This window comes from Triturus cristatus, chromosome 7 (genome assembly GCF_964204655.1).
Source record: "Triturus cristatus chromosome 7, aTriCri1.1, whole genome shotgun sequence".
In the NCBI taxonomy this organism is placed as follows: Eukaryota; Metazoa; Chordata; class Amphibia; order Caudata; family Salamandridae; genus Triturus; species Triturus cristatus.
In genome coordinates this window covers 639,687,724-639,700,291 of record NC_140590.1, presented here as the reverse complement: position 1 = coordinate 639,700,291, position 12,568 = coordinate 639,687,724, and the positions used below count along the sequence as shown (strand labels likewise).

At 51.6% G+C, this 12,568-nt stretch overlaps 1 protein-coding gene across 3 annotated transcripts in view; it reads right to left on the bottom strand.

The window, feature by feature from the left end:
• HELZ (helicase with zinc finger) overlaps positions 1-12,568 on the bottom strand; it is a 2,003,166-nt gene that overhangs the window by 884,991 nt on the left and 1,105,607 nt on the right. For all 3 annotated transcript variants that reach the window (XM_085617266.1, XM_085617269.1, XM_085617268.1), the window contains exon 19: positions 2,917-3,062. In XM_085617266.1, coding sequence (XP_085473392.1) covers positions 2,917-3,062 — 146 coding nt within the window. The remainder of the gene's footprint in view (positions 1-2,916; positions 3,063-12,568) is intronic.

Genomic DNA, 12,568 nt, shown 5'->3' with positions numbered 1-12,568 from the left:
ACCTGGGAAATATAGGCTTAAGGCGGAGGGCGAAAGCCCGCGAGGAGACGCCGAACAGCCGATTCGGCGTGGGCATCAAACAATAAAACCCCATCCAAGGGTTGATCAACAAGTCGCACCTGGATATTCTCCGGGAAGACGCTATCCCGCAATGAAGCATGGCACCTCAAGGCAACCGAACCAGCAATAGATCGGCCTAAGGAATCGGCAGTATCCAAGGCCGAGCGGATCATGAATTCAGCAAGGTCACGTCCATCACGAAGAAGATGAAGGAGGTCAACACAAGCGCCTTCAGAGGTGTCCGAAAAAAGACACTCTACAGAGTCCCACAATGCAGAGGTAGCCCGAGCCAAGACACACACTGTATTTAGTGAACGAAGGGCAGCCTAGTGGAGGCGAAGATGTTACGACCCCACGACTCAAGCCATCTGGACTCCCTGGAGAGAGGAAGCATTAACTAAGGCAAAACAAACCCTTGCACGTCTGGGTGAACAAATAAACAAAATGGATCATGTGGAGCAGGCCGGTGGCAGTGCAAGACAGAACAAGCCACCGCATGCCGGCCGAGCCCAGGTGTGCAAAAGGGCATCAAAAATTAAGAAGCTTCAAAGAGCAGAAGCCACTCCACATTCCCCGATCCATGGTGAAGGACACCAAGCGGAGGGTTCAGAGGCAAGGGGACCGAAGGGGACTGCATGTTTAGAACATGAGTGGCTAAGGATGCTACCCTAAGAAATGCCGCAGCGGTCTCAGTAGCCCTCCGAGGAGGAGACAGCAACTCATCTGTAGACGAGGGCTGTAAACGGAGTCTACCAATACACTGAGGATGCGACCAATGCCCAAAGGAAGGAAGCCCCATTGACGAATGGGGGTCTTGATGGGGCTCCAGAGGAGGTGGGGATTCTGCCGGGTCCTCAAATTCTAAGGGGGTCAGAGGCAATGATAAATCCGGCGTATCCAAACGTGAAGGCGACGCCAAACACTTCCTGAGGAGAGTCTACAACCCAGCGCCAACGCGGCGCCAAAATGACTCCGTCGGCGCCGACCCTGCTTCATCTGGTGTTGACCCTGCTTCGTCTGTTGCCGACTCAGCTCCATCTGGCGCAGAGTCGGCTCCATACTTCGCCGATTCCACGTCCACCAAGACAAGCCCCTGAAGAAGGGGATGGCGTCTGAGCCGGGGAGGCAAGCCTCCGGCGACGCACACGCGCTGACTCAGCCTCAACCACAACCACAACAGGCACCGACTCTGAAGTACGAAGAGGAGTCGGAGCCAGGGATGCGAGCCTGTCCAGAAGGCAGAGGTGTGCTCAGCAACCAGCTGCAAAGCCACAGGGAGCCGCGCAGGACAATGCAGCGCGGCAGGGGTGCTATGGGTCGAAGAAGGGGACCCCGCCGGGCCGCACGCTGACGCCATGAGTTGGCGCCGACCTTAGGTCCGGGCAGGCAGTCGCCTGTCCGGAGGGCCGAGGTATGCCCAAAGCAAGGCTTTGAGCACCAGCAACCACCTGCGACGCCACAGGGAGCCCCACGAGACTATGCGGCGCGGCAGTGGTGCTATGGGTCGTAGAGGGGGACCCAGCTGGGCCTCACCCTGACAACACCATATCTCCTTCGCCCCTGGGGGGCAAAGACTCAATTGGCGCCGGGACAGGACGGACCCAAGGGAGGTCTCCAGAGCTGCGGCATAGGCCTCCATTTGGGTCCGAGTCGCCCCCGCGCCCAGATAGGGCGGATAGGGAATGGGCGACTCCTAGGGGCGCACGTCCGGAGGGCTCCAGGAACTAGTGCCCCCGACAACAGGCGGAAGTGAGGTCGTGGACCTAGACAACATGCGCCGCGACTTACCCAGAAGGGGTGAACGACGTCTCCAGGCCCCAGAGGGCGAGCAAAGCAAAAAGAGCTTCATCCGGTGCTCCCGCCGGGACTTCGGCTTGAGTGGTTGGCAGGCTTCGCAATCTGTCAAGTCGTGGCGTTCGCCCAAACACCACATACAGATAAGATGTGGGTCTGTCGCGGACATTTGCAGCGAACAGGAGGTACAGGTTTTAAAACCCGAAGATATCGCACACTGTTCAAGATGCGAAGCGTCAAAAGGGGCCTGAAAACAGGCCAGAGGGACCGCTTACTCCGGATCCGCGTTGCACGCGGAAAAGAAGCAAACTGTCGTCAGCGCGCCGGGAGGGACTTGTATGACCTCGCTGACGTCACGTACGTGGACGACGTCAGGGCGGGGTCATGTGGCACCGTCCCCCGACGCGCAAAGGTGCTGCTGCAAAGAATTTTCTGGATCCAGTCTGACGCCTGGGAATATTCTAAGTTAAGGAATCTGCGGCTAGATGTCTCTATCAGATGTCTTACGTTAATCAGTGAAGCTCCTCTTTCTTACTGCGGAGGTAGCCCAATCTTCGGTCTTTCTTTTAACTCTGTCTCCTAGCTGCACTCCAAGGTGCTCAAATATCCCCCACTGCCCCTCTTTAGTTTTACCAGTTTCCAGATCTTTAGCTATTTATTCCTGACATATTTTGCCCTCATAGATTTGTTTCTCTGTCAGTGTGCGCACCAGTCCACATATTTTGAGAGTTACAAGTTTAGGCCAGCCCTCGATTGGGGTTCCAGTTACTTATCCATAACAATTCTTAACACTAACCTATTAATAAACCTGGTATTAATTGGAGTTTGATTTAAATACCAACACATTTTTTTTATTCTAAAAACACAGTAGCACACGAGCAAATTGAGGTCAAGCGACATATAGCAGTTTTAGGATTCTTTCTTTTTATTTCTAAATGGCATTGACTGGTTAAACTAAATTTGCAAATATTAAATATACCAAAACATAATTTTGCATTTCTTTCACTTGCTGACACCAGGCAAAAACAAAAAGGTGATGCAGTGGAAAAGGTTCACACCTACTTGATGATTGCTTCATGGGAGCGATAGTTTTCACACAAAAGAATTCTACATGGAAACTCTGTAGGGTAGTGCTCATACAGTCGGTCAAGTAACGAGACATGAAGATTTCGCTCTCTTGCAAACTCACTGTAGACAAAGGGACTGAGCTGAAATGCACATACAATTTAACCTTGTTAGTAAAAATACAAAACAATGTACTTCGCATTGCATGTCTACAGGGCTTTCAGTTTAAGCACAGCTCCTGCATATGCGACTCAATTAAAAAAAGCAATATAAACAGGTAATGTGGAAATAATGCACAATTTAGAAATAACTTTGCATTGAAGACAATGTATCCAATAAATGCTGATACTGTAAAAAAAAAAAAAAAAAAAAATGCATTATAATAAAATTAATAAACAGAATCAACAAATACATTCTCTTGTATTACCTTGAATAGTATACACTGGGTTCTGCCTATTTATGTTCGGATAATAAGAAACAGACCTACCCAGATTCTCGCAAACTGGTCAAATGTAGAAGTTAGAATTGCAGCCATCTCCTTGACCACATCTAAAGGCCATCCATCTTCAAGGAAAAAGTATTACCTGCAACCGTTAAGGGTGGATACGCTGCCAGCAAATTCTTTCAGGTATGTGGGTTAGAAGGTGGAAAGCTGTTCTCCCTACCATGTTTATAAATCGTGCAGTTCTATAGCACAACGGTGCTTTAAACAATCAATTAGCCACATGCAAACACATTTTAAGCGTCAAAAAAGATAAAAACACTTTGATAGAGCAGAGAAAGATGAATCATGGAATGCAATGAGGAATCCCTAAACTCAGCTTTGATCATTTGTTAAATACTAAGCTTCATGGTCTCAGGAGGATACCCATGATGCAGAAGGAATATGCTACTTACTAGTATGCATCTGTTCTTGGCATGTAGAGCTGCAGATCTACACACTTTTGCATAGATCGCCATCTGGTGTTGGGCCCGGATGTTTGCAGTTTGTTTTTCCTCTTGGAAAGTCTTTGGAAGTCACAAGGTCGGTGACTCCTCCCTTGGTCTGTATTGCGCATGGGCTTCGGCTCCATCCTCAGATTGTTTTTCGCCAACAGGGAAAGATGGAGCGTAGTAATAATAGTGAAGAAACCCATGTGTGTTGTATCTAAATAAGAAAGACTGGAACAGATACAGGTAGCCGGGGAGGCGGGTGGGCGTGTGTAGATCTGCAGCTCTACATGCCAAGAACAGATGCATACTGGTAAGTAGCATATTCCGTTCTAGGCATATGAGCTGCAGATTACACACTTTTGCATAGACTATATAGCAGTTCCCAACCCTAGCAGCGACCACCGGTATCTGTTGCAGTGGTTTGAAAAAGTGTTTTTAGTACAGCCTGGCCCACACTAGCTTGTTGCTTGGTTTGCACATCTACACAGTAATGTTTAGTGAAAGTGTGAGGTGTTGACCATGTAGCTGCTTTGCAGATATCATCTAATGGGATGTTCCCTAGAAAAGCCATAGAAGCCCCTATCTTTCGTGTAGAGTGGGCTTTAGGGGGAACAGATAGCGTGCGTTTTGCCTTGTGGTAGCAAATTTGTCTGCACTTTACAATCCACCTAGCTATCCCTGATTTAGAGATGGGGTTGCCTTTATGTGGTGGAGAGAAAGAGACAAACAGTTGTTTTGTCTTTCTGAAAGGTTGTGTTCTCTGGATATAGTAAATTAAGGACCTTTTAACATCCAGTGTGTGTAGAGCCCTTTCTGCAACAGTTTGAGGCTGCGAGAAAAAAAACGGTAAGTCTACCGATTGGTTTAGATGAAAGGGGGAAATGACTTTGGGTAGGAATTTTGGGTTGGTACGGAGGACAACCTTGTTCGGGTGCATTTGGAGAAAAGGTTCTTGTATAGTAAGTGCTTGTATCTCACTGACCCTTCTAAGGGAAGTGATGGCTACAAGGAAAGCTGTGTTCCATGTGAGAAATTGCAGTTCACATTTATGCAAAGGTTCGAAAGGCGGTCCCATTAGCCTTGTGAGAACTATATTTAAGTTCCACACAGGTGAGGGTGGTACTCTGGGGGGGATTATTCGTTTGAGGCCTTCCACGAAGGCTTTAATGGCAGGCACTCTGAAAAGTGATAGGTGCTGTCTGTTTTGTAGGTAAGCGGCAATTGCTGCGAGGTGTAGCCGAATGGATGTATATTCTAGGTATCACCTTTGTAGATGGAGTAAACAGCATATAATGTGCTGTATAGATACATCTAGAGGGTTGATTGTGTTGTTATGGCAACTAACAACAAATCTTTTCCACTTTGCAGCGTAGCAGGCTCTAGTAGTAGGGCGTCTAGCTTCTCTGATGACGTTCATACAGTCAGGGGGCAGGTAAAGGTATCCGAATTCTAGGATCTCAGGAGCCAGATCACCAGGTTGAGCTGAGCTGGGTCCGGGGGTCTGATCTCTCCATGGTGCTGGGTTAGGAGGCATGGTGAGAGGTGTAACTTTTGGTGTGGCACTACCGAGAGTCCCAGCAGCATGGTGTACCACGGTTGTCTGGTCCATGTTGGAGCTACTAGAATCAGTGTGAGGGAGTGCTGTTGTAGCTTTCGCACCACTAATAGAATTAGTGGGAGAGGTGGAAAGGCGTACGCAAATTTGCCTGACCAGTTCATCCATATCGCATTGCCTTTGGACAATGGGTGTGGGTATCTGGCGGCGAAGCTTGGGAATTTTTTGTTTTCGTGGGTGGCGAAGAGGTCTATGTGTGGATGCCCCCCACATCTGAAAGAACGGGTGAAGAACCTGCGGGTGAAGTTCCCACTCGTGGATCTGCTGCGTTTGTCTGCTGAGCAGATCTGCCATGGTGTTTTGGACTCCTGGGACATGTTGGGCTAGGAGAAAGATTTTGTGTGGAATTGCCCATCTCCAAATGCTCTGTGCTAGTTGAGAGAGCTGTGGAGAGTGTGTGCCGCCTTGTTTTGAATGTAGTACATGGCCGTCATGTTGTCTGTGCGAATAAGGACTGCCTTGCCTAAAATGTGTGTGTGAACGGATTTTAGGGCTAGATAGATTGCCAGTAACTCCAGCTGGTTGATGTGGAGTAACTTTTGTTGCGGCGTCCATGTGCCCTGCACTGTGAGGTGTAATAGATGAGCTCCCCAGCCGGAGAGCGATGCGTCTGTTAGGATTATTTGTGGAACCGGGTCCAGGAACGGTCGACCTCTGGAAAGATTCGTGGTGTTCCACCACTGCAGAGAGCGATAGGTGTGACCGTCTACCAACATCAGATCTGTCAGTTGCCCCTGGGCCTGGTTCCATTGGCGCGCTAAGCACTCTTGGAGTGGACGCATCTGGAGTCTTGCATGAGGCACTATGAAAATGCAAGAGGCCATCATCCCTATCAGTTGCATAAACACTCTTGCTGGGAGAGAGTGTTGAGGTATGAATCTTTGACGCAAAGCTTGAATGCTTGCAATCCTGGCAGGATTGGGGTAGGCTATGGCTTTTGAGGTGTCTATGGTGGCACCAGGGTATTGTTTTGTGTGGGATGGTATTAGCTGGGACTTTTGGTGGTTCACCGTGAAGCCTAGCTGGTGAAGTAGAACAAGTTACTTACCTTCGGTAACGATGTATCTGTAAGAAACATTAGTTAGTTAGATTCCTCACCTTAGAATATCCCCAGGCGTCAGACTGGATCCGGAAGATTTTTCGTCAGCAATACCCCTTGCGCGTCGCTAGGCGTCGTCTGCGGCTCCGCGTCCGTCGTCGGCATGACGTCATCGGAGTACTTAGACGCCGCCCTCGCGCGCTGACGTCAGTTCTTGTACATAGCTTTCCGCGCCAGGAACGCAGAGCCATGCAAAGACCGACACTGGTGCCAAAAATAAAATCTAGGGGCCTGAAAAGGATAACCTTAACCCTAGATGTCAGTTCGCAGAACGGGGAGGGTGGGTGGGTCGGTGAGGAATCTAACTAACTAATGTTTCTTACAGATACATCGTTACCGAAGGTAAGTAACTTGTTCATCTGAAAGAAACACGTTAGTTAGATTCCTCACCTTAGAATAGATACCCAAGCAATACCATCCCCGGTGGTGGGTCTGCGAACCAAGATCACACCAGAAAGTCCTGGAGGACAGAACGGCCAAAGAAGCCATCCCTCCGGACTTGGCTGTCAAGGCAATAATGCCTGGCAAACGTGTGTAGCGAGGCCCACGTTGCCGCCTGACAGATGTCCTGCAAAGGGACACCTCGTCCCAAAGCAGTAGTAGCCGCCGTGGCCCGAGTAAAATGGGCGCGCAGCCCAACAGGAGGGTCCTTTTTTGCCAAGGAGTAACACATTTTGATGCACAAAACGACCCACCGAGAGATGGTCCGTTTGTGCACAGCTTTCCCCTTCTTAGCACCCACGTATCCAACGAAAAGTTGGTCGTCCACCCGGAACTGCTTTGTGCGGTCCAAATAAAAGGAGAGCGCACGTTTTGGGTCCAGACGGTGGAGCCTCTCTTCCTCTTTGTAAGGATGCGGAGGCGGAAAGAAGGTGGGCAAGGTGACAGACTGCCCAAGATGAAATGGAGTCACCACTTTCGGAAGAAAGGAGGGACGAGGCCGAAGGACAACCTTGTCCGGATGAACAGAGAGAAAAGGAGGCTTTGAAGATAAAGCCTGGAGCTCACTCACCCGTCTAGCCGAGGTGATGGCTACCAGAAAAGCAGTCTTAAGCGTCAGCAGACGAAGAGGACAATTATGAAGAGGCTCAAAGGGAGCGCACATTAGAAATGTGAGAACAAGATTCAAGTCCCACTGAGGCATTACAAAAGGGACAGGAGGGAACGTGTGAGTAATGCCCTTTAGAAAGCGTGTAACTACAGGGGACTTGAAAAGAGAAGGCTGATCAGGAAGCCGCAAGAAGGCAGAGATGGCAGCAAGATAACCTTTCAGGGTGCCCAGGGCAGAGCCCTGCCGGGCCAGAGAAAGAAGAAACAGGAGAACCTCAGAAAGAGGGGCGGAAAGGGGATCCACAGCCTTTGCTTTGCACCATGCCACAAATTTGTTCCACCGGCAGGCGTATACCGTCTTTGTGGAGGGACGCCTGGCTGCCAGAATGATATCACAGACTTCAGGAGGCAAGTCAAATGGCATCAACTGCCGCCGCTCAATCTCCACGCATGGAGGTGGAGACTGGACAGGTTCGGGTGGAGGACCGTTCCCTGCTGCTGCGACAGAAGATCCTCCCGAAGGGGCAGACGTATCGGAGGATCGGTCAACATACTGAGTAGCTCGGGTTACCAGTACCTTCGTGCCCAATACGGAGCCACCAAGATGACTTGGGCCCAGTTGTGCCTTATCTTCTTCAGAACTCCGGGCAGAAGTGGTATAGGCGGAAAGGCGTACAACAGACCGCAACTCCACTCGTGACGAAAAGCGTCGCCGAGCGAGTGCCGCCTTGGAAATTCCAACGTGCAGAACTGCTGACATTGCGCGTTCTCTTCGGTGGCGAATAGATCTAACCAAGGCTCTCCCCACTGCTGAAAGAGACCTTGCGCCACTTCGGAGTTCAGACGCCATTCGTGATCCATCATGCACCGGCGGCTGAGTTCGTCTGCTCTGGCGTTCAGAGAGCCCGCCAGATGTTGAACCACTAGGGTGACGCCCTGGTGTTCCAGCCACGTCCAGAGGCGCAGAGCCTCCTGACAAAGGGTCCACGACCCCACCCCGCAATGTTTGTTGCAATACCACATGGCGGTGGTGTTGTCCGTGAACACCTGCACGACACTGCCCTTGACAGAGGGAAGGAAGGCTTTCAGTGCAAGCCGGATCGCTCTCAACTCCAACAGATTGATGTGGAGACGAGACTCCGCCGGAGACCAGAGGCCTCTGATCTCCGCCTCTCCCATATGGCCACCCCATCCCAGGAGGGACGCATCCGTCACTACGACATGCTCCGGTTGGGGAAGGGAGAGGCTTCTGCCCATGACCCAATCGCGGTCCGTGAGCCACCACTGCAACTGCTGTGCAGTGCCCTCCGAGATCAAGACATGGTCGGACAGGTTGCCGTGATGCTGGGCCCACTGAAACTTCAGGTCCCACTGCAGAGCCCGCATGCGCCGCCTGGCGTTATGCACTAGTAGGATGCAGGAGGCCATCAGCCCCAGAAGCCGCAACACTAGCCTGACCGAAACCCAGGATAGAGGCCGAAAGATGGGAATCAGGGCCTGAATATCCCGGACCCGCTGTTCCGGTGGATAGACCCGGAACTGCGCCGAATCGAGAACTGCTCCGATGAAGAGGAGCTTCTGAGAGGGACTCAAGTGTGACTTCGGCACGTTGATGGAAAATCCCAGCAAATGCAGGAGATCCGCCGTAGTCTGGAGGTGGGAGACGACTGTCTGGGGCGAGCCCGCCTTCAACAACCAGTCGTCGAGATTGGGGAAGACTGGAACCCCTGATCTGCGCAGATGAGCTGCGACCACCGCCATCACTTTTGTGAACACCCGAGGGGCACTGGTGAGGCCGAAGGGGAGCACAGTAAACTGAAAGTGCTCTTGGCCCACCGTGAACCGCAGGTAACGTCGGTGGGCCGGCAGGACGGGGATGTGGAAATATGCGTCCTGCAAGTCCAACGCTACCATCCAGTCTCCAGGGTCTAGGGCAGCTAGAACCTGAGCCAAAGTTAACATTTTGAACCTGTCCTTCCGGAGGAAGGCATTGACGTTCCGGAGGTCCAAGATAGGGCGCAGGCCCCCTTTGCCCTTCTTGGGCACCAGAAAGTAGTGGGAATAACAACCACGACCTACTTCTGGGCTCGGAACGCGCTCGACGGCCCCCTTGGCCAAGAGGGCCGAAACTTCCTCGTGGAGAAGATTCAAATGATCCCCCGAGATACGGTGGTGCTGCGGTGGCATGGCTGTAGGGGTCGTCTCGAAGGGGAGGGAGTAGCCCCTTCGGACGATTTGCAGCACCCACCTGTCCGATGTGATGGACCGCCAGTGGAGCAGGTGATGGCGAACTCTGCCGCCCACTGGCGTGGAATGGGCCTGAAAGCTCGGACTAGGAAGGCTTTGAGGCGGATGCTGCCGGGGTGGATGTGGGCTGACCTCGTCGTCCTCCAGAACCGCCTCGGCGGAAACCACGTCCGCGACCGCGCGCAGGTTGGTTCTGCGGCTGGTGGCTAGGCGTACGTGAGGAGGCACCCCTTCCTTGGCCACGAAAGGGGCGAAAAGAGGAAGTTTGCGACCGCGGGGCCGAGAGGCCCAAGGACTTGGCCGTAGCCCGGGAGTCCTTAAAGCGATTCAGCGCACTGTCCGCTTTTTCGCCAAAAAGGCGAGTGCCATCAAAGGGCATGTCCATGAGAGTGCTCTGGACATCGCCCGAAAATGACGTGGACCGCAGCCAGGCGTGACGTCTAAGCGCCACTGTGGTAGAAATTGCCCTACCCAGCGAGTCTGTGGTGTCAAGCCCACATCGGATAGCGTGTCGTGCTGCATCCCTCCCATCGGCCAGAGCCTGGGTAAGTCGTGTCCGGACCTCCTCCGGACACAGGGGCAGCACGTCCTCCACCGCATCCCACAGAGAGTGGGAATAACGGTCCAAGAGACAGGCGGTGTTCAAAGACCGCAGGCCCAAACTAAGGGAAGAGAACAGCTTCTAAGGTGAGGAATCGAAAAAGTTAGTCAAAAAATGACTAAAGGGGTAGCTCTCCCGGATCTGCGCTTACTGGCGCGGAAAAAAGAATAACTGACGTCAGCGCGCGAGGGCGGCGTCTAAGTACTCCGATGACGTCATTCCGGCGCACGACGCCGACGACGGACGCGGAGCCTCAGACGACGCCTAGCGACGCGCAAGGGGTATTGCTGACGAAAAATCTTCCGGATCCAGTCTGACGCCTGGGGATATTCTAAGGTGAGGAATCTAACTAACGTGTTTCTTTCAGATGTTGGATTGTAGTGGCGGTGTGATGTACACATTGGTTGTAGGACGTCGTCCAAATATGGGAAGACGTGAATGTGCTGTCTTCTGAGGTGTGCCGCCACTACCGCTAGGCACTTGGTGAATACTCTTGGTGCTGTTGAGACCCCGATTGGGAGCACCTTGAACAGGTAGTGTTACCCATCCACTACAAATCGGAGGTACTTTCTGTGAGCATGGTGTACCGGAATGTGAAAGTATGCGTCTTTCAAGTCCAGTGTGGTGAGAAAGTCGTTCTGGGAGAGGAGCGGAAGTACCTGCTGAAGTGTTACCATGTAAAAATGGTCCGAATGTATGTATGTGTTTAGAGGCCGGAGATCTAAGATAGGTCGTAGAGTCTCGTCTCTTTTTGGTATCAGAAAATATAGGGAGTAGACCCCTAAATTTTGCTGATTGGCGGGGACTTGATCTATCGCCTGTTTTTGTAGGAGGGAGATTACCTCCTGTTTTAGTAACGTAGAATGTTCTTGTGACATTGGGCATTGCCTGGGTGGAATGTTGGGGGGGGGGGTAGATTCTAGGCAGTACCCTGAACGAATAATTTGGGTCACCCATCTGTCTGATGTGATGGTCTCCCAGACGTGAAGGAAATTGTGTAGCCTGCCCCCGACCGGAGTGGGATGGTCTGGAGGGAGCAGGGGGGAAGTCATTGGGTAGGCGGTGTGGCAGAGCGGGCGGTATTTGTTTTGCCTCTGCCTTTATTGATATTGCCTCTATAGCCGCCTCTTTGATAACCCCTTGTGAAGGTGGATTGAGCAGGGGATTTGTAGGAAGTGGACGTGCTATCTGAGGAGTAGCCTCTGGTCGTGCCCCGAAAGGAAGAGCGGCGAAAGGAGCGCCTAGGAGGGTGTGACTGCAGGGCTCTCATAGATTTCGCCGTATCTGTGTCCTTCTTCATCTTCTCGAGGGCCTCATCTACCTTTGGGCCGAATAGATGTTCTTGATCAAATGGAAGATTTAATATGGAGGCTTGTACCTCAGGTTTAAAGCCTGAAACTCTCAGCCAAGCATGGCGACGGAGGAGGACGCTAGTGTTAATGGCCCTGGAGGCTGAGTCTGCTGCGTCTAAGGCACACCGTATAGAGGTGTCAGTTATAGTCTTACCCTCTTGAATAAATTCATTGGCCCTATTTTTGTATTTTTCTGGGAGATGGTGCATGATGGTTTCTAGTTCATCATAATGCGCTCCGTCGTATCTGGCCAATAGCGCTTGAGTGTTGGCGATACGCCATATATTGGCTGCCTGTGACGCAGTGCACTTTCTTGACGCGTCCAGTAGCTTTGACTCTTTGTCAGGTGGTGGTGCTTCGCCTGACGCCTGGGAGTTTGACCTCTTCCGTGCAGTGGAGACCAGTAGGGAATCCAGTGGCGCTGGCCCTTTGATATAGGCAGGATCTGTGGGGGCAGATTTATACTTTCTCTATGCGTGGGTTAATGACCCTAGCCCTGACTGGGTCTTTAAAAACCTCTGGCGCATGTTTTATTACCCCCTTGAGCATAGGTAGTATAGAAGTAGACCTATGTGCGGTATCAAAGGTGTCGAGGAGGAAATCTTCCTCTACTGGGTGAGTGTGTAGCTCTACCCCGTGATAATGTGCCGCCCTCTGAAGTAGGTGGTGAAAACCTAATAAGTCTTCTGGTGGAGATGGCCTGGATGGATAAAGGTCATCTTGTGGGACATCTGGAATGTCTGGATTATTAT